We start from the raw sequence: 24,994 nt of genomic DNA on the forward strand, positions 1-24,994 counted from the left end.
AGATAAAGTACAGTCGATTTTCCATTTCATCTTCAAAGTGTTTTATAGGAGCTAAACCTGCAGGTGCTTCTAGGTTATCTCTATTACACGTTCATAAAAGTAGATAATTCCTGACGGGGGAGCATAAGCGATCCCCCAGAATGCTGCTAATGTGTGTTGTGAGATGATAGTCCTCACACAGGACTGCCTCTGTGTGGCCAGCTAAAGCAATCGCATTTGGCTCAGCCATAAACCATCTCCAATGATTAAATTAATAGTGCTCATAAACCCACTTGAACAAAATGATAATAATAATTAAAGGCTACTTTTAAGTTGATAAATATATTCTTTCTAATATTTGATATTCTTTCCTCACAATGTGTGCTCAGGCCCATCCGAAGAGTAACTCTCAGTCTTTAACAAAAATGACAGGAGACCAGAATCAGTATACACCACATTTCTCTTTTGTCCTGTAGCACGGTAGGCTAGTCTTGTCATGTATTTTGGTGTGCCAAATAATATAACATATGAGCTATGCAGGCTATTTAATACATTTAACAAAAATGTTCAATGACTTCATTTCCTGTTATGTTGTTTACTTGCTTAAAAGTAGGCTGAATCTTTGGTTAAACGTTCATTCATACAGAGTTTGAAGAAATAAGAAGCAAACAGACAGACAGAAGTCCTGGGTCAGCTGCAGGTCTCTCAAGTTCCCTAGCAACGGCTTGGTGAAAGCAAACCCTGGTTACTATAGAGACGGAGACACAGAGCTCACAGTCAGTCAGGCCGAGGACAGCAGCACGTGCGGACATGGAGCTCCCTGCAGAGGACAGCAGACTGGCCTTTATACGGGACTATGTGCTGAGGACCCTCAGACTACAGCAGGACAGGTGGCACAGGTGTATGTCCAGCGAGGACAACCAGCGGATTCTGCAGGACTTCCTGGACCGGGCCGAGCAGCGGACTCTGGTGATGTCTTTGACCGCAGCCGGGCAGCTGCAGCCCGCTGCCGCCTTCACCTACTCTCCCGCCTCCAGCTGCAGGGTCAGGGCTGTGTACTTTGTGAAGAACAGCCGGAGCGCGCTGCGTCAGGACTGCATGAAGGAGAGCCTGCTGTACGGGGACCTGTCCCACAATCCACTGCAGCACTTCTCTGCTCTGGTTGAGGAGGTACAGCACACTGTGTTCATGAAGTTAATAATTGTTCTCTGCCCAACATTTTCTGTGATCGGCCCAACAGGTGCACAATAGCCAGCTTCCTCTCACACTGCACAGAAGAACACCGGTACCGTTAGTCTCACGTTATTGCAGGTATCGCTATGTCAGTGCTCTCCTAGAGAAAACAAACAGACGAGTCATTGTTTGTCTATGTAGCCTTAGTTACTGTGCATGCTCCGTAACTAAGGTTACATACACACAAAAGTGAAATAATACACGTCTTAAAACTAATATGTTCTTCTTGAATATGGATGGGTTTGCCTTATGGCCCTATGCCTTTAGTGGTGCATTGAGGAGGTATTATGGAGCACATGATACAGACTCTGAGCTGGACCCATGGCCGGTGCAGCTGTTGGACACATGAAGGTTTAACAGTAAATAATATGACGAGCTTATTAAATATGATACAATATTATAAATCAAACTACCCTGCAGTTTAATGAATCTCCCCCTTAGTCATTTATCACATTCAGTTTTTAGGACAGCCAGCACCACGTGGACCGTCCCGCCTCCACTCGCAGAGTGGTGTGTTCCATCACTGTAGTTCTTCTTTTCCGTGTGTCAGACAGTCACATTCTGAACGGCTCTTAGCAACTGTTTTACTTTTGGTGAGCTAGGTCTTTAATTACATTTACATTTGGTCCTTCTCCTTCAACGACAATTCATATGTTATTTCAACATCTGAGTATTTATTTGTGTCAAGGGTGGGGGAAATAGGACCCAAGTGCAGCAACAAAGGGAGGCAGGTAAGGGTCCAAACAAAAGGCGAGCTTTATTCCAAAAAAGCTGTTTAACAAAAATACAAAGTTTGGGAAATCCAGGACATAAAAAACACCTGACTTGAGACATGAAGAACGACAACAAACTGACAAAGAACACAAGGGAAAGCAGGACTAAATACAAAGACATTAATCACAACACAAGCCACAGCGGGGGAGGGGAGGAAGAAACACCAGGGCAACAGGTGACAACAATGAAACAATCAGACACAAGAAAAACCAAAGACCAGAAGTAAAACTACGCATGACACAATGGAGGGAAAACATTTCAAAATACAACAGGAAACAGACACAAAACAAGGATCATGACAATTTGACTAGTGAGCTGCAAAAGCTCGAACATGTTATCTAGATAAAAAAAGAAGCAGAAATGTAGTAAGCGTCATTAGAAGCCTTACTAGGTAACTAGTGAGGTGAAAGGGGTTTATTAAAGGGGCTAGTTAACGTTTTAGCATTTTTGCATTAGCAAGTTAACTGGTCGAAGTGTGAAGAACTAGTTAACTTGTAGGGTCAAAAGACACTCCTACTAGTTAGCTAGTGAGCATTTTGGCTTACACTACTACAACTATTGTAGGTTACTGCCGTCTGATATCAAAGATATGGAATAAAAAACGAAAAGGTTAGCTCTGTGAGCAACTATAGTAAAAACACAACTCATGATGCAATATCATGTGCATACACACAGTAGCTACATGTCCACGGTTGGACAGTGTGTATGATTTAAAGAGATACAAATAAGAGAGAAGTGCTCATAAACTGCATATTACAACATCTCTCACAGCAGTCTCAGATTATCATGTTGGGGTTGGTAAAGTTCTCCTTCAGGGGAACCACCAGCTTCCACCGTCTGTCTTTTTTTTGGATGACTCTGGGGTTTAATGAATGATCATTTTGTTTTTATTCATCCCTTTTCCAAATAAAATACAACACATTGATTTCTAGAATTCTTGAATTGAAACATTGTAGGGTTGCATTTAAATATTTGACATGGTAACAGTCGGAAATGATATGGTTAGCATGATGTAATTGAAACTTAACATTGTGGAACTGTAACTTAAATGTAACCTAACTTAAATGTATAAATAAAATAAGTTAAAGTTGGATGTTAATATCCTATCACTCTCTTCCAGATTATATGAAAGACTTAGATGGCAGGTTCCTCAACAGTGCAATGACAAGAAATATACTAAGTAAAAATAGTGCAAGCTCAGGTGTTTAATGGTCTTATGGCCTGTGGGAGGAAACTGTTCCTGAGTCTGGTGGTTTTTGTCCTGATTCACTTTCACCTGTGTATTCACACGTTTACTCCAAAGCACCAGAGTTTTCCAAGTTAATGAAATGTCAACTTCCTTTACTGCTCCAGGTTGTGGCCCCTCTGCTGTTTAATAGTAAGAACCACACTGAATGGCCCCAGGTTGTGTCTCAGGACGTCAGACGCCACGTCCACTCCCTCAGGACTCATGTGTTTGTGGTGTCAGGCCAAGTCCACGGCAAGACGCTGCTGCCTCTACCTGCAGGCTGCGGGAAGGTGGAGCATGCTGACCTGGAGACAGACAAACGGTAAACCAACAAATCATGTCCATCATTTCCCAAGTCCAAATTAAACATCTCCCTTGTGATTCTTCCCAGTGGGGAGATGGTGAATAAGAGCATCATCCACTCCCTGGAGTCAGCAGTGATTGAGTGGAGCCATCAGATCCACGCTGTCCTGAAGAAAGACTCCTCTGAGGCCCTGCTGGATGGCCAAACGCCCACACCTCACACAGAGCTGCTCTTCTGGAGGAACAGGTGTGCTCCTCTGCCATTACACACTGAATATCCACTAAAAGCGCTTGTTCCTTTGCTGTGAGCGTGTGGCCCGGACAGAGTGACCTCTAGCTGGTGCTTCCTATTGTTTTAGATCCAGAACACCTGTGCATTTGAGGGATGTTAGCTTTACATTTGCTTCCCTAAGCACAAAATGTGTCCCTTTATCTGTCTACAACATATGCCAGGGGTGTCCAAACTACGGCCCAGGGGCCAAATGCGGCCCGCAGGCCATTTTGAATCGGCCCTGAGCAAATTCTAAAAGTATAATGGAATATGGCCAACAAATTAAACTTTTGTTTGTCTTCTATTTTACTTCTCAAATATATATGTTAAAATATATTAATAAGACCGATTTTCCAATAAATTCAGTCATTTAGAATTGAAAACATTGTCTAACAAATCTTAGTTGATAAAAAAAACAAGCTTGAAATGTAACCTTCATATTTACTCTTATTATCAACAATCTGAGGCTTCTGTTTTAAGGAATGAGCTGTCAACAGAATACATGAAACCATAAAGACAGATGGGATGTAGGCTGTTTTTTCCTTAAACCATTTGAAGGTATCGATCATTATTCACCTACATTTGATTTGTTTTGCTAACTTATAACATAACTTATGAGGCAATATTCACCTCTATAAGTGACCCAGCTCTCCGTGCATTTTTCTGTATGTGGCCCTCTGAAAAAAGTTTAGACACCCCTGACATATGCACTTAGATAAGAAGGAACCTTTACTGGTCCCACAGAGGGGAATTGTAGATTCTGCATTTGACCCATCCTAGTGTTAGGAGCAGTGCCATAAGTACAGCTAGGTAGCACTTGGTCTTTCGAGGACATGACAGGTGACCTTCAGCTTCGCAAGTCCCTGCCACCACCGCCACACAAAAGTATGTTCTGTAAGCATCACAAAAGAAATTCCATTTATATGCTACAACTTTACAAACCTTGGACACAATCAACTTTTCATATGTGAAGTAGGAGGGCCCAGAGCCAACAGCTTTTTATTGGGGCTCAGTTCCTATGCAGAGGACCCAAGTTTGAATTCTGCCTGGAACCATTTAAGCATGTCACCCCCTCTGTCGCCCCCTTTTAAAACATACAAAAATGGATGGATGGATGGGTAACGAGAAGTTCAACAAAACAATTATACTTTGAATATCAAATATGCATCACCTGACAGATGCTACATGTGTTTCTGACCAAATCTATTTTATCAATTTATTGTTTACCAAACACTGAAAAGCTGTCATATGTAAACAACACTTGTTACATCCTGTGGCCATATCTTCTTTAATGATGACAACTTATGCCTTGTTGTTCTCCATTTGCTTTCTCCATGAAGACATGCAGACCTGGAGTGCATCCACTCCCAGTTAAATTCCTCCAAGGTGAATAAGATGGCGCTGCTGTTGGAGGCTGTGGAGAGCAGCTATGCTCCTGCTTTCACCAGCCTGCAGCAGGGGCTACTGGCAGGTAATGACACTATCTACACACCTGCAGCACACACAACTGAAACTAGATGAAGCACACACTGTTACAGCATGGTTTGAAGCTCCATTATTCTTGACTCCTTCTCTTGATCACATGTCGACCCACCAGCATTGGAGGAGGCAGAGGACGTGTGCACCTACCTGAGGCCCCTGCAGCCACTCTTCGAGGAGATGGAGAGCGCTGAGTTTCCTGATGTTAGGGGTCAGATCGGTCCTTTGATGCACACGGTGTGCCTGGTGTGGGCCAACTCCAGATACTACAACACCCCCGCACGCCTCATCGTTCTGCTGCAGGAGACCTCAAACCTCCTCATCCAGCAGGCCAGTCTCTGCTCTGTCTCATGAGCCTGTCTGCTTCCCTAGTTTTCTTTGGTGGTAACAACTGTTTCTGAGACGAACCGTTTATTTATTTCGCGAAGCAAATGCTTTCACGGCTTACCATCCGTTCTGCTGCCCCCGTGTTCATTGTTTTTAAACACACCTCTTTGCTTGCTATCAGAAATTTGTAGTGCGCCCGAAATTCTTAACTCAGGCTGGATTAGAGCGCAGCGACAAATTGAGCTTTGTGTCTGGTATGTGATCCTCTGATACCCAGAAGTCAACTGGTGACCCGACCTTTAAAATAATTCTGTGTCAGGTAGTTATATTTGTAAACCTGTCTGAAGGAATACTTACTATGCAAGCATATTTTCAATTGAAATAAGACACAGGGTCAGATCAGGTTAGATGCTCGATAGAGGATAGCTAGAACCAGGAGACATTCAGGAACATTCTCCAGGGCTTCACTGTGCTCTGGACTTATATCACTCATCATTTTACATTTCTGTTTCTGTAAGGCATACGAAATATAACATGTTATTGTGTGAAATTTAAAAGGTTTTCATTCATAACATTTGTTTCGATGTCTCACTATGGGATGCGCCGAATAAATATTACTTACAACACTTTACTGCAGGTTGATTATTTTGCACAAACTGTGCAAGCAAAGAGCTTCAAGATATTTGGTTTGAAAAATTATAAAAATGCTGTGCAGATTGTTGCTTCTGAGGTATACACGGGGAGGCGCATCCCATAGTGAGACATCTCACATATGTTACTCTGAGAACTGGGGTTACGCTAGACTAGTAACAGCTTTAGTGGGTGGGTGGGTACCATGTATTGCCTCTATGGTTTCTTATGTAAACACCACCCAAACACTATATAAAGTGTTATATATGCTTTTGATGGTTGATGTCATATGCTATGAGCCAGCTGCAGTGTACGGTAAAATGGGGATGAGAGTCCATCTGTTACTATGGCAACAACTATGTTGTTACTGCTCTCCAACTCCAGGCTCGGTCGTATCTGGTCCCAGAGGAGATACTGAGAGAAGAGCTTTCAGAGAGTCTCCAGAGGGTGCAGACCACCCTGGAGACCCTGCAGCTCTTCAGGAGCACGTACGAGGAGCAGAGGGCCAGTCTGAGCCAGTACCAGAGGAACGGAGGCCCTGTGAGGCCCTGGGACTTTTCCCCACTGTTGGTCTTCTCTGGACTTGAGTGCTTTATTAACAGAGTTGGGAGCATTAAGGTGAGGATAGAAATGGTTTCCATGTTTTATAAGTTGACATACTGCACCTGAAAATAGTGTGCAGTTTGTGAGATAAAATGGTCCCTCTGTAACAGACCAGAACCTGAGGCAGTTCAGCTTGACTGCCCTCTATTCTATGTTCCGTTCCCTCTCCCATACAGGACCTCCTGCTGACAGCTGTGGACCTGCTGAAGCTGGAGAAATTAGAGGTTGGAGGAGTCCGGGGCCGAGCCCTCAGCCAGCAGGTCCAGGTGCTTCACCAGGGGTTTGTGGAAACGTACAAACGGTTCACAGAGAAGCCCTATGACTGCCTGGACCTTAGCAACAAGGTATGTAGTGTAAGAACTACAGGATCCATGATGCTTTTGTTCACTTGCCTTCTGGGAAAAAGAGGCCCTACATTTGTACAGAACTGTGGTTGAGTTTTACAAAAGGGACAAGTTATTTTTGTAACTTTTTTAAGTTGGCTCAAATGAAATTATGTTTGATCACATCAAGTTGCTTAAGCAAGATGCTCCTGAGATTCATCAAGAGAAGAAATGACCTTAGCTTGAAAGATTTGGTCAGTGCTCCTCATTGGCTGTGAGTCAGTACCATGTGAAAGGAATTTGCTGTGCTTGCTGTGGGTAAGCTTCAGCTGCTGAGCTATGTGCCTTGCAGGAGTATGAAGAAGATCTGAGGCAGTTCAAACTCAAGGTGGACGACACAGACAGACAAGTAGGAGCCATCTTCTGTCAGGCCTTCGAGGAAGCCTCTGGACTGGAGCATGCCTTCAAGGTCTGAGAAATGAATCCCTCTCTGCTTCTCTCCCACACATCGTTTTCCACACACTTACTTTCCCTTTCTGACGTCCGCAGGTTCTGGACATGTTTGGGGGCATGCTGGAGCGCCCGTTAGTGGCCACAGATGCTCTGGACAGATACCCTCTGCTTGTCTCCATGTTTGACAGAGAGCTGGACTGCTGTAAACGCCTTTACAACAAACACATCCAAACTGCAGAGCAGCGGGGTGAGATCTGCAACAATGTCTGCCTTTTGTATGATTTGGTTTAGTCATAAATTAACCTTTATAGAGTCAAAATTAGGTAAGATACACTTAATAATGCTGAGGGTGAGATTATCATTGAAGGCAATTGTGTTGACCTTCAGGTTTTCAGATACCTGTCTATCAGCTGCTGCGTTAATAAAATAATTTGCGGTGGTGGCGAAGTCCGTAGGGCTCGGTTCAACTCCCCGAAAGACCAAGAGCTACCGAGGTGTCCCTGAGGCACTGTTCCCCAGCGCCGTACATATGGCAGCCGCCTGCTCCTAACACTAGGATGGGTCAAATGCAGAATGCAATTCCCCCTCTGTTAGACCAGTAAGGGTTCCTTCTCTTCTCTTTAAAGGTGGTGTCTTTGCAGCACACAATACTGTGTTTTATCTTTGGCACTGCAGTGGAAATGGAACACTACATTCTGATAATCATCATAGATCTCACAGGCTACATCTCAAAACCATCTCTGTAGCTGCCAAAATCATATAAAAATCAAACAGATTATTCATTTAAAAGTAAACTGCCACTGAGGGACCATATACGCAGAGAAAATGATCCAAGACACCGTTTGTGCGTTTATTTGCATCATCCAGTATCATTAACAGAGAAAACAGTTTCCAATCTTTCCTTTTCTTGAGCCTCTCCTATGGCTCTCCTGCTAGCTTCAATCCAACTGGTCCCACCACCACCTGTCTCCAACATATGCAATTACACCAGATGCCCTATCATGCCTTCAACATAAAAGCATAGAAACACATTTAACTCAGTTAAATAACAAGACATAATAATAATAATAATAATAATAATAATAATAATAATAATAATAATAATAATAATAATAATAATAATATTATAATATTCACTATAAACAAAAACATCCATCCATCTTCTCCCGCTTATCCGTCAGGGTCAAGGAGGTAACAGCTCCAGCAGAGAGCCCCAAACTTTCCTTTCCCTGGCCACATCAACCAGCTCTGACTGGGGGATTCCAAGGCGCTCCCAGGCCAGCAAAGAGATATAATCCCTCCACCTGGTCCTAGGTCTACCCCTCGGTCTCTTCCGAGCTGGACGTGCCTGGAACACCTCCCTACGGAGGCGCCCAGGTGGCATCCTCACTAGGTGCCCGAACCACCTCAACTAACTAATTTCAACGCTAAGGAGCAGCGCTTCTACTCCGAGTCCCTCCCGGATGACTGAACTTCTCACCTTATCCCTAAGGGAGATGCCAGCCAGCCTGCGGAGAAATCCCATTTCGGCCGCTTGTATCCGCAATCTCGTTCTTTCGGTCATGACCCATCCTTCATGACCATAGGTGAGGGTAGGAATGAAAATGGCCCGGTAGACAGAGAGCTTTGCCTTCTGGCTCAGCTCTCTTTTCGTCACAACGGTGCGGTAAAGCGACTGCAGTACCGCTCCCGCTGCTCCGATTCTCCGGCCCATCTCACGCTCCATTGTTCCCTCACTCGAGAACAAGATCCCGAGATACTTGAACTCCTTCACTTGGGGTAAGGCCTCATTCCCTACCTGGAGTGGACAGTCCATCGGTTTCCTGCTGAGAACCATGGCCTCAGATTTGGAGGTGCTGATCCTCATCCCAGCCGCTTCACACTCGGCCGCGAACCGATCCAGTGACTGCTGAAGGTCACAGACCGATGAAGCCATTAGGACCACATCATCTGCAAAAAGCAGAGGTGCAATCCTTAGCCCACAGAACAGCAGACTCGCTCCCCCACGACTACGCCTCGAAATCCTGTCCATGAATATCACAAACAGGATTGGTGACAAAGCGCATCCCTGGCGGAGTCCAACCCTCACCGGAAATCGGTCCGACGTGCTACCGAGGACCCGGACACAGCTCTTGCTTTGAGAGTACAGAGATTGGATGGCCCTGAATAGAGACCCCCTCACCCCATACTCCCGCAGCACCTCCCACAGTATCTCCCTGGGAACCCGGTCATACGCTTTCTCCAAATCCACAAAGCACATGTAGACCGGATAAGTGTACTCCCAGGCCCCCTCCAGGATCCTCGTGAGAGTAAAAAGATGGTCACACAATTGGCCGGACCCTCCTTTCCAGCACCTTAGAGTAAACTTTCCCGGGGAGGCTGAGTAATGTGATGCCTCTGTAATTGGCACACACCCTCTGATCCCCCTTTTTAGAAAGAGGAACCACCACCCCGGTCTGCCACTCCTTCGGTACTGTTTCCGACTTCCACGCAATGTTGATGAGACTTGTCAACCATGACAGTCCCTCAACACCCAGAGCCTTCAGCATTTCTGGGCGGATCTCATCCACCCCCGGGGCTTTGCCACTGTGGAGTTGTTTAACTACCTCAGTGTTCGGATTTTTAAAATTCAGCCCTCCGAAAAGGCTTGACAGGAAGCACACTGAAGCAATAACTCGGTCTTCTTTTATTTTATTATAAAATGACCACAGGTGACCACAGGTCATAAGTCTGAAATGATTAAACCACATACAAAAGGTTTCATATAATAATATTAATGAAATTGCTTACATTAATAATAGCTTAATGCTAGCAAGACCTAGCTCAGCGCTAGCCTGGAATGCTAATAGCGTCAGCCTATTATGCTAACCGGAGCTAGCGGCAATGCCAACGCGAGCTAGCGGCGCTAACCGAACGTTAACCGCGAGCGCTAAATAACACTCTCTCAAGAATGCCTAACAGTGCGGCAAACATCAACACATTATATTTATAAGCTACACATCATTAGCAGGCTATTTCCCAGCTAACTGCAGCTTACCAATGGGACGTGTGTTTCTGTCGAAACCTGGTTACAACTACCGTCATCGATAACACCGGAAGCAACACAGACTTTTCAAAATAAAATAAGGCATAAAACCCTTAAATAAATTATTCAGAGCTAAAATAATGCTAAAATAATAAAAGTCTAACACCTCCCACTTGGCCGATTGATCAAAGATCCAAAGAGGCCACAATTAACAATCATTTGAGTCTCTCTGTAGGTATCTCAAACGTATAGGTTAAGTGTTCCTCATAGGTCCAACATGAACACAAAAGCTAACTAAGGAGGTAGGCACCACCACCTTTCCACTTACTGAGTGTTACTGAGGGTTTGCCCTCTAATCACTCAGTTGCCTCCCAGGGTTACCTACTAACTAAATAACAAAGTATTTTGGGTAACCCTTAGCAAGGACTTATCCTACTTCTGTTGGTCCTCAACGGGAATCAAGACCACCAGCCTTCGCACATCCCTGCGAAGGACGATGGTCGTGGGCAAATCAGAGTTTTCTCTCCGGACCCTGGATACATGGCGGCCGGGAAGTCCAATGCAAATTTTCAAGTCCACGTTCCCGGATGATCCCTTTCTTATCACGATATGTAGCGACGACTCGGCCGAGCAGGAACTGTCCTCTCAAAGTATTTTAGTCTGCCAACCAGACCATATCTCCAACCTGGACGCTTCTCTCCGCTCAGTGCCACTTGTGCCGGATGAACAAGTTTGGACCTGCCAGCTCACTCCACTTTGACCAGAACTTGTCCACTCCAGCCTGGACAGCCCTCAGGCTCCCCCAAGGGTGGGTTTCCACGTTGATTCCGTGAATGTCTCCTCCCTGTCCGGTGCGTCCCAGGATAAGGGAGTTAGGAGTCAAATACTCTACTGCGTCTTCCTGCTCCTGCGCCTTGGCGTCAATGGGTCGATCGTTAGCCAAGTTAGCTGCAGAGTAAAGAATGGTTTGGAACTCCCCCCAGGTGTAGCAGCTAGTTGTTTCACAAAGGCTGTGAAGAGCTCTTTTAATGAGCTTAACCGCTGCCTCGGCTGCTCCATTTCTGTGAGGGGCGTCCACAGGATGGAAGTTCCACTGCCATTCTGTGCCATTCCTGGCGGCCATGTTTTCAACAGATACCTTTTGCAAACAAGCAAAATGTCTGTGTAGCTCTCTCAGTGCAGACGTAGCACCCACGAAGTTTGAGCCTCTCTCCGACCACAGCTTCTTCGGATGCCCCCTCAGTAGCAGTGAATCGAGAGTAAGCCTGAAGAAAGCTTTCAGAAGACTGGTCATCGACGAGGTCGGCGTGGACAGCTCTAGAAGCCATGCAGCAGTACACTACTCCCCAGACCTTTTTCTTGACTCTCTTCTTTACAGCGAAGGGGCCGAAGAGGTCTAGTGTGGTGTACTCGAATGGGTTTGCTCTGCTGGTACGTTTCTGAGGGAAGTCGCTCATCACTTGCTGGCACAATCTGGCTCTCTGCTTCTTGAAAGTGAGACACTCATTGATCACCTTCTTGACTGTCCTCCGACATTGCACCACCCAGGCCTTTCTTCTTATACGCAGAAGAGTGGCAGCAACGCCTTCATGATTTGACTCATGAGCTTCTCTTGCCAGCAAAGTTCCAAGCCACGACTGGAAAGGGAGTAACGGTACAGCTGTTTCGTCTTCGTTACAAGACTCGACTCTACCACCACACAGCAATAGTCCTGTATTGACATCCTTGAACACAACCAGACGGTTTAGAGTTGTGTCGTGGAATTCCACGCCGTCCTGGGCCACAAGGACCAGGTCTTGGAAGGCAAGCTCTTTCTTCTGCAGACAGCCTGGAATACTTTGCCTCCCACTTTGCTGGATCTGAGATTTGCCGTTGTTTATTTAACCAGGATTCTGCAGCTCTTCGAGTCCAGGCAACGGTCCCACACAGCTTTGACAAGGTACTGAACCGCTTGGGTTCAACAAGGCGCAGAAGATCTACGCCCCAGGGTTTCCTGTTTGGTCTCTCTGCTGCTGAGGTTGGACCCTGGGTAACCCTGGGTTAGGGTCCAACCCTAACCCTAACCCTAACCTTCATTCGATGAGTCTTCCAAGTCTACGCTAACGTCAGCTTTGCTGGGGTTAGATATTTTCTTCGACTGAGCCCTAGTGACCGCAGCTGAGAAAGCTTTTCTTTTGAGCTTCTTAATGTCATCAGCAACGGTAGTCACTATCTCGCTGGCCGTCTTCACTGGCCACTCAGCTTCTGGCCATCTTAGGAACTCAGGACCCCTTTGCCACACTGACTGCCCTCAACCCACCTCCAATCTTCTACTGGTCCAGCCTTCTGGATTTCCCCAATGCAATTCGCGAAGAAGGTCTGATAGCCATAACTGTCCTTCACGATCGCTCCCAGGATTGTTTGGCTATCTACGAAGTGGATCCAGTACGCAACATCGATGCTTCAGTGTGCTTCCTGTCAAGCCTTTTCGCAGGGCTGAATTTTAAAAATCCGAACACTCAGTGACTTCCCTCCATGAGATTGGAGTTGATCCCCCTTCATACTCCAGCTCCGCCTCTAACATAGAGGGCGGAGTTGTCGGGTTCAGGAGTTCCTCAAAGTGTTCCTTCCACCGCCCTAACACCCTATCAGTTGAGGTCAACAGCGTCCCATCCTTACTGTACACAGCTTGGATGGTTCCCTGCTTCCCCCTCGTGAGGTGTCGGACGGTTTTCCAGCACAACTTTGGTCGGCACCAAAGTAAACAAAAACAACAAGTAAATAAATAATTAACTATTAAATAATATAAGTCCATTTAAAGCTCCAACATCTCTGTGTCTGGATAGCAATAGTGTCATATATCAGTTTGTGAGAGAGCAGGGGTCCTAGAGCCCTGAGGTTAAGGAACATAGCCCCCATGTTTCACCGTGCCCCCCCACACACTTGCTGTCTCATCTCTACTGTGATGTTTTGCACTTGTCTTGTTGCATCGTCGTAGTGCGGGATAACCTACCTGATATCAGTCACTCATTCTTCACCTCCTCAGGTTGGGCTCCAGTGAATAGGAACATGCCAGCAGTAGCTGGCACACTGCGATGGGCCCAGGAGCTTCAGCAGCGCATCAAGACCCCCTTCTCAAATTTCAGACACCTCTCCTACCCGTGAGTCTGCTGCATATCACATAAAGAGTTGTTCTGTCGCTGAAGTCACTTCTTCTTGAACTGTTTTAAAGGCCTCATAAATGTTGTCTGCAGGTGCCTTGAGTCTGCAGAGGGAGCCAGGGTCCTTCACAAGTATGAGGAAATGATGCAACTGCTGGACAGGTGTGTGTGTGTGTGTGTGTGTGTGTGTGTGTGTGTGTGTGTGTGTGTGTGTGTGTGTGTGTGTGTGTGTGTGTGTGTGTGTGTGTGTGGATCTTATCTCAGTGTTTTCATTAAAGGTCAGATGCATGACTATTTAAAAAGGACAGAACGGGGCATGGAACAGAATGTTCAGTGGTGTAACAGAAAGCTCCATATTGTGCTGTGACTGTAGATATTATAACAGCCAGCATGAAACAAATATGAGTTCTGTCTCAGAGGTTTGCTCTGTAATTTCACAGCGGCACAGTTTTTCTAACTGAACAGTTGTGATTGTGTTAGTTGAGTGTACAACAAATATGAAGCAGCCTCTGTGGAACATCCTGCCGACACGCAGCTCCAGGCATGATGTATGTTCTCATTACTGCGGTGCTGCTCTGCACATTATTTCACTGAGCACATAATCCCATAAACTCTGTCCCTACTCACTGAGGCCCTGTGAGGAATGGCCTTCTAGACCATCCACCATTATAACCTGCAAGAGGAAGGTCAGAGTCTGAACCTTTGTTCAAGCTGCATGAGACACAGAGAGAGACTCTACGGGTCCAGACAGTCTGTCCTCACAGACCACGGACACTCTGAATACACCTGGATATTGTAAGAAGAAGAATCCTTAGTCATTGCTATTTTGCTTCATCCCCTCACTGTGTTGTTGAGATTGGGCTATCCAGTCTTGACAGTATATTGGGATCTTTAAACGATGCATTGCATTGTGGGATTGTTAGCAGATGATAACGTAAACACTGCTGTTTTCTTTTCATTGTGAGAATTGTTTATCATCATTTTTGCTGCCGTGTTAAGTGAGTATGAGAGTAGTTGGAATGAGTGTGTGTGGAAGCTCAGGGTTAGGGGATACATGGAAATATAAAATGATCCAGAGTGTGTTAATAAATCTATTGTGAATGAGGTCCAAATCAGTGCAGAAGCACTTACACACACTCATTCTTTATGCTTTGCATGCACTTCTTCACTTCCTACCCCCCCGGCAGAGTAATGGGATGATGAACAACACCAGTTCTTTGCCCTCAATTTACTCCCATCACAAATTAGAGCCTTGTTATGCTGGAATAATCATCGGCGCTTTCTCCAATGAATGCCATCATTATTATACACATTGCATTCAGGAACAGGGCGGGCATGCTCTCTCATTACCCCCACAGACAAAATGCAGTGTGATTTATGGCCGTGACCAAGGCATTTGATTGCCTCTGCGTCTGCGGTGCCACTATCAGGAAATGAGGCTCACAGCAGAAATCCAATAAGGAGCACACGGTGCGCGCTGAAGTTTCATCATAATCGGGCTATTTACGGATTGATATAGCTGTACTGCACCTTGACATATTCCGTGTTCCCGGTCTCTCTCAGATGAAAGAGACCTGTGCATCTAACCCCTCCTTTACCGCTATTTGTCCCTACGCCTTGTCTGCTGATGAGCATAAAAGAGTCTCGCTTCTCATTCTGTTTACAACCTCAGAAGACTTAAAAAATACGTTTATTTCCATAATGCCAGCCGTTTGCACGCTGGTGGCGTTGTGAAGTTACAGTCCACAGCTTTGGATGGACATATTTAAACAATGTTACACCCTGTGGAATATGTATGAACACTTTCCTGACTGTGTCCTGGTGTTTGGTCTTGCAGATACTCCAGCAGCCTGTATGAGGCATGGACAGAGAGCCTGAGTGAGAGTTCTCAGTACAACCTCAGCCTGCCGCTGATCAGCAGGGACCCGGGGACCTGGCTCCTCTCTGTCAACTTCAGTCCGCAGGTCTGATCAACTTCTGATCCAAGACCAGCTGCTACATGCTGGAAACCCTTTTTTATTACCCTTGGACAGATCTGAGGGATTGTATACGTTTAGTGACATATCAAGCTCATCTCTTGTGAATAATACTGTCTCTGTACGTTAGTAGATCCACAAGAGACTAAACACATTTAAAAAAAGTTCCTATTCTAAATTGAGTTGGTGTAGTATTTAAATGTTTCAAGGCATTAAAGTTGGATCATGTTGCTCTGACTTTTATTGACCGCTTTCTAAAACCAAAACTCTGGTATTACTTAATAGTAAAGATGTTGAATGTAAGTACTGGCTAGAGGTGGGAAAAGTAGAAGTACTCAGGTCTTGTACTTGAGTAAAAGTAGAAGTATTCAGATCTTGTACTTGAGTAAAAGTAGAAGTATTCAGATCTTGTACTTGAGTGAAAGTAGAAGTACTCAGATCTCGTACTTCCGTAAAAGTATAAGTACTCAGATCTTGTACTTGAATAAAAGTAGAAGTACTCAGATTTTGTACTTGCGTAAAAGTAGAATTACTCTGATCTTGTACTTGAGTAAAAGTAGAAGTATTCAGGTTTTGTATTTGAGTGAAAGTAGAAGTACTCAGATCTTGTACTTGAGTAAAAGTAGAAGTACTCAGATCTTGTACTTGAGTAAAAGTAGAAGTACCAGAGTGTAGGAATACTCTGTCACAGTAAAAGTCCTGCATTCTAAATGTTCCTCCAGTAAAAGTAGAAAGTACTCTCATCTAAATGTACTTAAAGTAGCGACAGTAAAAGTAGTCATTGTTTGATTGGTCCATTTCAGAATAATATCTCTGATATGTTTTATAATGATTGATCATTAAAGTGTTCTCAGAGCTGGTTAAGGTGCAGCTAGTTTGAATGGCTTTGTATACTGCAGGGTAGCTGCTGAATTTACTTCAGGTGAACTAAAGTCTGATTTAAGGGTTGATTATATTTACCATCATTAATCCAAATCTGTAAAGTAACTAAAGGGATTACATACATGTAGTGGAGTAAAAGTAGACCATTTACCTCTGAATTGTAGTGGAGAGGAAGTACAAAGTAGCATACAATTGAAATACTGAAGTGAAATACAAGTACCTAAAATTGTACTTAAGTACAATACTTGAGTAAATGTACTTAGTTACTTTAAACCACTGCTATTGGCAGCATATGTCCCTACATTGTCTCAGTATGTCTTCCAGTGCTTCTCATACACCTCTGACAAGCTGCTCCCTTCTTCCAGCTGGCGTCAGTGCTGAGGGAGGTGAAGTACTTTGAAGCCCGACAGACCGAGAACATTCCTGAAGCTGCAGTGCAGATCTACAGCAGCAGGGGACAGCTGTGGCAGTATGTGGCCAACCTGGAGCTCACTGTGGGCAGATACAATAAGGTGGGCCTCCATCAGACTCAGAGCATCCAAGAATCAGATTAGAAAAGAGGTTCCAAAAAGGGAATGCAGGGTGGAGGTATATCGACTGATGGGGTAGCTAGCCTGCTAGCATGTTCACTTTTGGCTGTATGAACTGTAATTATGAGGTTATCTTACTGATCTTAACAAGGCCGTGCTAACACTCCATGTCTCGTATAGATTGACATCTTCTGCTTGTGACTGCCTTCTGTCTATATCTTTATATATGTCATGTTTAAGAATGTACTGAAGGAGCTGGAATAATCTTTACAGTCACCGCTCATATTCAGCAGCGCTGCAGGTCCCTGCTCACACAGCTCTGCTCAGCTGCTCATATCACTGCTATAGAAGTGTGTATCGTGTCTGTGTTTAATCAAGTGTTGGCAGTGGTTGTTCAATAATGTTCATAACATTGTTAATCATTGATACAATGTTAATATCATAATGATCAGGAAGGATCAGAGCTCATTGACCATATCATTATTTCAATTTGGGATTGGCCACTTTGACTTGGGGACTGGAAAGCAGGGGACCCCATTCTTCCTAGGAGTGGAATATCCGGCCCCCCCTGTAACGGCTAAACGAATAAATAAAATAGAAAACTTAATTTAAACTGATCTGCTGCTGGGACACCAGAAAGCGAATCTTACGCAGGTCAAATAATGTCCAGGCAAGAATATGGGTTTGTTCTTTTATTTGGTCATATTCAAACTTACAAAAATGAACAAGGTTTCCCCGGTGGCCTCTCCAGCTAGTTTCTCCTGGGCTATACAAATGCCACCACCACCTGTGTCCAATATATACACTAATCACCGGGGGCCCAAAACCTCCTTCAAAATAAAAGCATTAAGAAGTACTGAAACAAAAGTAACTATGATAAATAATGATTAATATAATACAAACAAAAATAAGCTAGGATATAAATATTGAATTAGTAAATGACATACATTTTTATATAGCGCCAACATCGCCTATATTAGGAAGTCAGCTTATGTTTCGTGTTACAAAATATGATATTTTGTGAAATGTAGTTGTGCGATTGAATTTGCATCACCCTCTGGGGAAGCATATACTGTATGAGACCTGAGACCACCCCAAATGTTTCTTAAATCTTTATCTCTACATGTCCACAGTGCTCAGCCACGTGTTGCTGATTCCTCAATAGGACCCAGTCAAATGAAACTATGGAAACATGGAATAATCCACACAATATATGTCAAAATCACATTTCTTCACACACTTATTTGGTGCTAAAGAACACGTTGCATCTTTCTCTGTTTCCTGTTTGTCTGGCTGCAGGTGCTGCGCTCTGTGCTGGAGGTGGAGCAACCTCTGGTTCGGGTCCAGCTCAGGGACATCGACGCTCAGCTCAAAGAGGCAGAGGAGAGTCTGAACTGGAACAGCGAAGGTCAGGATGATAACTACATGATCAGATGTTCATTTCCTAAACAATACAGTTATATTGGACAGGCGGGGTGGAGGCTTATGTTTTCCCCAAATCAGTGGGGGTGTGAGTGTGCCTTTACATCTCTGGTTCGAGCATTCTTAGTTTGTGGTGTTGTTCCTTTCATTCTTCTATAAACCTACAAACCCCAACTCCAATGAACTTGGGATGTAATTAAAAACAGAATACAATGATTTGCAAATCCTTTTCCACTTATATTCAATTGAATACACTGCAAAGACAAGATATGTAATGTTCAAACTAATCAACTTTATGTTTTTCTGAAAATATTCACTCATTTTGAATGTGAGCCCTGCAACACTTCCCAATAAAGCTTGGACAGAGATGTGTTTACCACTGTGTGACATACGCTTCCATTCCAAAATGCTCAATAAGCTTTATTCTGGGAACTGAGGACACTGACTGTTGAAGCTCTGCAGGTGGAATTCTTTCCCGTTCTGGCTTGATGTACGACTTCAGCTGCTCCACAGTCCGCGGTCGTATTTTGCGCTTCATATTGCACCCCACATGTTCAATGAGAGACCGGTCTGGACTGCAGGCTGGCCAGTCTGGTACCCCCCCTCTTGTACTACGAAGCCAAGCTGTTGTCACACGTGTAGGATTTGGCTTGGCATTGTCTTGGGACATCCCTGAAAAAGACGTATCTTGGAGGGCAGCATACGTCACTCCAGAACCTGTATGTCCCTTTCAGCATCAATGGTGTCTTAACAGATGTGCAAGCTCCCCACGCCATGGGCACTAACAACCCCCCATCACAGCTGTTGGCTTTTGAACTTGCTGATAACAATCTGGATGGTCCTTTTCCTCTTTAGCCCGGATGACACTGCGTCAATGATGTATGGACTCATCAGACCAGTACACTTTTCCACTTTGGTTCAGTCCCTCTCAGGTGAGCTTGTTCTTAAACTGTTGGACTATTTGTCCACGCAGTTGTTAACAAACTGGTGAACCTCACTCCATCCTTGCTTGTGAAAGACTGAGCCTTTTGGGGACGCTCCTTTTTATACCCAACCATGAATCTCATCTATTTCCAATGAACCTGTTCACCTGTGGAATGTTCAAGGTGTGTTTGATCATTCCTCAACTGTCCCAGTCTTCTGTGGCCCCTGTCCCAGCTTTGGTGTATGTGTTGCAGGCATCACATTCAAAATGAGTGAATATTTTCAGAAAAATATAAAGTTGATCAGTTTGAACATTACATATCTTGTCTTCCTAGTGTCATCAATTGAATATAAGTGGAAAAGGATGTGCAAATCAGTGTATTCTGTTTTTTAAAAACTTTTTACATAACTTCCCAACTTCATTCAGTTCATCAGGTAGGGTTTATAAGTCACGTAGTGATCTCATCCGTAAAGGACTAAGCCTTGTAAGCTGCACATTTTTTTTTTACTAGTTTATTTGCTCCCTTGGTCAGCTGATTTAAATCTTACTTTATTTCCCATGGTAAAACACAATACAATACAAAACACCACATTCACCAACAAGACATATATGCATGGACTGAGTGTGTGATGAGCAACTGAATGACATACTAGAACCATGTAATCACCCCCTACCATGTGACCATACTTGTTGCATATAGCTCTCCTCTAACCCTCTGAGTCATCAATAACCTCCAGGGATCTGGCAGTATATCCAAGAAGTGCGAGATTCCATCTGTGATCTAGAGAGCCGCCTCCAGAGGACCAGGGACAACCTGGAGGACATCCAAAGCTGCATGCGGTCCTTGGCCTGCCCTATGTTTGACAGGAAGGAGGGCAAGAAAGACGCACTGCTCAGCCTGGAGGACAGGGTAGAGAGGAGAGACAGGTTTTACACTGGCACACGCGACTCTGGAGAGAAGATCCACTTCCTGCTCAAGGTATTATAAAGAGGTCGTTTGATATGTCCTTAACATCGTAGGTTATTTTCACAGTAATGTTCAGTGTCAGGCCTCCTCCTGTCTTAGAGCAATCTGGAGTTGTTCAGAGCGGAGCAGAGCTCAGAGGAGTGGAAGGCGTACGTCGAGTACATCGACGACATGATCACAGAGGGATTCTTCAACAGCATCAAGTGCTCTCTTAACTTCTTCCTTGTCAACACAGGTAGGACGTTATGATCCACTTGACCCGTGAACTGAACCTCACACGATCTGTAGTAATGGTACTTCTAAAGCCAGCATGCTGCTGTCAATCAAACATTTAGTATCCACTATATCCTAAAAAGATTCCACGGTGAACTGAAAACAAGATATTCAGCCAACAGTGACAGCTTCCTAGCAAGTCATCCTCAGAGGGGAGGAACTCATTGTGTGTGTTGGTGGCTCTGGACCTGGCTGCTGTCAGGAGCTGTGTCTACCAGCTGAGATGGACAGGAATGTGGAATGCCACTGGGTCCAGTTCTGTTTCACTGCTTTATTCAACACATAATCTGCATTTTTTTCTATCTCACTGTGGGTTCCAAAAGTATTTTCTAATGAAAAAGATTCTGAGCCGAGATAACGGATTCAAAAATATTTGATCAGAATGCTATGTTTGGTGTGTGGGGAAGTTTCCAAATATGGTTCCTCGCCCCATAAAGGCTTAACTTCTTCCCTTCTCTCCCTTGATCCTCCTCAGAAACAGTCATCATGATGCTTAGCCACGGTGTGCTAGCGAGTATTGATAACCTCTGAAATCCAAATTGACCAATCAGAATTCAACTAAGCTGTGTAATAATAGAAAGTCATCTCATAAATGACCTTTGTTTTGGAGCTTTTTGTAGCACTACAGTTTTCCTCCAGTTCAGATTACTTTTTGGAAATGTTTAAACACAATGAGAGTCTTTAATTGAATGTTGCATTATTGTCTAAGTAACGAAGACAGTTCAGTAATTAGCACAATCGTAAGTTTTGCAGTAGGTGTGTTCACACTACAGCTCTAACTGTTTCCTTCCTTTGGGTCCAGACCAGGGAGCGGGAGTGGCTCCTCTGTTTGAGGCTCAGCTGGATCTGAGGGTTCCTGAGATGGTTTTCTCTCCGTCTCTGGAGCGCGGGGCAGCAGACAGTTTGTTTGAGTTGGTAGAAAGCCTCATCAATGATGTGTTCAGAATCTCCTCGCTGGTGCCACGCCTCAGCCAGCAGAGCCCCTCCCCCCACTACCAGGTACTTAAAACCGTCAGTGTCTGATCAGTCCCGTCAACATGCCACATGTTCAAGGCAACTTTCACATGACCCTTTAGGCTGACATGGAGGACATGGCTGATCTGGCAGACATGCGTCATCTCATCATGGAACGTGTGCAGGGCGTCATGGCAACGTGCTGTGAATTTCGCAACACACTGGAACACTACAGCTACCTGTACGTGGACGACAGGAAGGAGTTCATACGTCACTTCCTGCTGAATGGACACATTGTCAGCAGCCAGGAGATGGAGGTTAACCCTGACAGCAGTTCTTTGAACAGCCCCCCCACACTGGATGACTTTAGAGAACAGGTGGACAGGTGTGTCTTTGGCCATTCTCACATTAATGATGTTTTTTGAGGTAAAATCCGCAGACTGACTGATGCTGTGTCGTCACTGCAGGTATGAGAGAATCTACGAGGAGGTGCAGACCTTGGAGCCAGTGCACGTGTTCCTGGGCTGGATGAGGGTGGATGGCCGTAGCATGAAGAGTGCCCTGCTGAACCTCATCAAAAAGTGGAGCTTCATGTTCAAACAGCACCTCATCGATCATGTCACTAGCAGGTCAGTAGGGTTTTGGAATTTCCGTCTGGTATCTGGCTAATGTCAGCAAGCTTCCCATGGGTGCTGCTGAACTACCAGTAATGCCCTGTGGCCCCGGCATTCAAAACAGCAGTGTTTGTTTATATCAATCAAATCAACTACATGGTTGAAGTACAATTGCAATCCTTTCAACTACCATGGAAATTCCATAGCATCTGTTTTTTATTCAAGATATGAGATAAGAACATACAACCAGCATTAAGACAAAATGCTGCACAGAGAGAAAACTGATCATCTTAAAACGAATAAACAAATGATTGCTTGATTCTCCCTGACTGCATTAAAAAATACAGTTATAAAGGTACATAACTGATGATATGTTACAGCAAACAACCCCACAGGCTACATTGCTTTTTCATGTTATGAAATGTATTCTCAATAATAATGAGGTAAACTGACAGGATTATGTATGAACTGATGCTGCTTCTCATGCCTATCAGTTGTGCAGATATGAGTGCATGGTTTGAAATATGATAAACTTCAGTTTGAATATGTGTTTGAAGGGTAAAGCACTTTGAAACTACAGACAAATAAATAATGATTTATCTGTGAGCCAAGACGTGATGCATCGCTAATTAAGTCACAGGCAGTATGGAGACAAATAACAGTTTATTTTTTAAATTGTACAGCCAAAATATCATACAACACATTTTTTACATTTCCTTTAACTGGCTGCTAGAACACTGCCATGGAATAATATCTATATTTTTTTTTAATAAAATCCCCCAAAGTTTGGCACACTGCTTGGATGGATTTGTGCTAAAAAAAAAAAGAAAAAGCCTTTTCTTGATCTAGAGAAATCAAACCAGAAAATGAGCCAGTGAGGTGGAAATAAACCCAATTACATCGTCCACCATGGACCTGCCAGGAACACAGTATGTCTGGTCCCGATGAATTTCCCGCTCCATTGCCCTCCCTAGCCTGATGTCCAAGGGACAAACGCTGTAATGCCCACACAACAAAGACACAGGGGTGCAGGCTTCCCTTTTTTTGGAGCAGTTATTATGGCTCTTTGTCTCGGAATCAGCCTTGAACCAGAGGCTAGCCTAACATTAAATGAAACTTCTAAAATATATGTTGCTTAAATGTCCTAGAAGGCTTTAAAATCTCCCTGCAGAGCGTCCTGCCGCAGGGAGTTGAGAGTTGGTCTTTGGAGAGACCTGGGTTCAGCTCTCCACCCTAAAAGACTTTTCTTCTCTTCTTCCTCACTTAAATAAAATGGTTTGGTTCTGTTGTCACCTCTCCTGTGTCTAAAAGAAGTGAGCAAATATTTAGAAGAAATCTATTTAAAAACCATCAGGCCCCTGCACGTAACACCCCTTCTTTGATTCTATCGCTTTCCTCCTTTGTTCTTTGTTATATTTAAGAGATACCTTAATCTTCTGAAGTCGGTTTGATTGTGAAAAGGCAGCAGTCACGCTGTCTAACGGCAGGGACACAGCAGCATCCTCCCTTCCTATCCGTCATGCCATCATTGTCACACCCTATGTATAAGTGTTGTTGCAGTCAATTAGTGTAAAGATGCTTTTGATTGTGTTTAAAAAATGTTGCCTCTCAACTTATCCATTGGACATCTCTAAAGACTTTAAATTTGATTGATATTGTTTCTTTTTTCCAGGGAGAGTAACACATTTTGACTCCTCTTATAAAGGGGTTGAGGGCCTACCAATCAGTAGCTGGGAAGTTTCAATTTGCCGTTGGAAAACCAGCCAAGCTTCTAATTAAGTTGATCAAATCAATTTCTCAGGATGCACATAGGACTTGATTTCCTTCCGAATTTGACTGTAGCCCCGGTTTCTAGTCTTCGTTCTTCCGAAAGCCATTCCTGCAGAAAGGTAATGATGCTCTTATCCACCACCAACTCAGGAAGCCAAACATCCTTAAATTCTGTTCTCCAGCTCATCCATCTTTTCAATAGTTCAGTGCTCCATGCTTGATTTTCAATCGACGATGTGTACAGCAGTGTGTCCACTGCCCTCCTGAAGAAGTCATTCAAATTTTCTACAAAAACGTCCATTTACATTTTAAAATCCTCCCACAATGTCTTGTCAAACTCCGGGGGGAGACCCTCGTTTATGCCCTACATGCCTCTTACTCACCCAGCGGCCCCTGAAGCTCCTTGTGGTCCTCAACCTGTCCTTTCAACCTCAGAGTCCCTGCTGGTTGTCAGGTGGGAGTTAAAGTCTCAGCTGGAGCTGGCTGGTCACTGTAATCTGCTGTCTTCCCGCTGAACACTTTTGTTGTGGAGTCCATTAGAGCTGCTCTCTGGAATCGGGGTCAGACCAAGCCCCCAGGAAGTACTCTGAGGAAATTAGTTGTGGCCAAACGGCAGTACTACAACTTCCGTATCAGTCCGTGACGAAAATACTTTCTCCCATTGACTTACATTGGGAAAGAGATGTCTGTAAATGGGTGGATTTTTTTTTTTTAAACAAATAAACTACCCAGTATGAACCCTTTTATAGCCCTTGTTAAAAACATTAGGTCCTTTAAGTTGTAAAATGAAATAAAAGCTGAATCCAGATTTATTTCTCTCTCCATTCATTCTACTGAGCCGAAGCGAGAGATCGGTGGCGGGGCTTAAGGGGAAACTCAACTGCGCATACTCAGGGGCGCAGCTACCCAGTGT

The 24,994-nt window shown here is 44.3% G+C and overlaps 1 protein-coding gene across 1 annotated transcript in view; it reads left to right on the forward strand.

The window, feature by feature from the left end:
* The first annotated feature begins 789 nt into the window (after positions 1-789).
* The window catches only part of LOC134871300 (dynein axonemal heavy chain 9-like), a 266,267-nt gene continuing 242,062 nt past the window's right edge, over positions 790-24,994 (forward strand). The window contains exons 1-19 of the mRNA XM_063894016.1: positions 790-1,149; positions 3,340-3,536; positions 3,606-3,764; positions 5,129-5,259; positions 5,386-5,597; positions 6,609-6,842; positions 7,004-7,171; positions 7,503-7,619; positions 7,700-7,850; positions 13,654-13,768; positions 13,862-13,930; positions 15,606-15,732; positions 16,992-17,138; positions 18,456-18,564; positions 20,241-20,482; positions 20,570-20,705; positions 21,546-21,742; positions 21,820-22,082; positions 22,165-22,326. Of these exons, the coding sequence (XP_063750086.1) occupies positions 790-1,149; positions 3,340-3,536; positions 3,606-3,764; positions 5,129-5,259; positions 5,386-5,597; positions 6,609-6,842; positions 7,004-7,171; positions 7,503-7,619; positions 7,700-7,850; positions 13,654-13,768; positions 13,862-13,930; positions 15,606-15,732; positions 16,992-17,138; positions 18,456-18,564; positions 20,241-20,482; positions 20,570-20,705; positions 21,546-21,742; positions 21,820-22,082; positions 22,165-22,326 (3,296 nt within the window). The remainder of the gene's footprint in view (positions 1,150-3,339; positions 3,537-3,605; positions 3,765-5,128; positions 5,260-5,385; positions 5,598-6,608; positions 6,843-7,003; positions 7,172-7,502; positions 7,620-7,699; positions 7,851-13,653; positions 13,769-13,861; positions 13,931-15,605; positions 15,733-16,991; positions 17,139-18,455; positions 18,565-20,240; positions 20,483-20,569; positions 20,706-21,545; positions 21,743-21,819; positions 22,083-22,164; positions 22,327-24,994) is intronic.

This window comes from Eleginops maclovinus, chromosome 10 (genome assembly GCF_036324505.1).
Source record: "Eleginops maclovinus isolate JMC-PN-2008 ecotype Puerto Natales chromosome 10, JC_Emac_rtc_rv5, whole genome shotgun sequence".
NCBI lineage: Eukaryota > Metazoa > Chordata > Actinopteri > Perciformes > Eleginopidae > Eleginops > Eleginops maclovinus.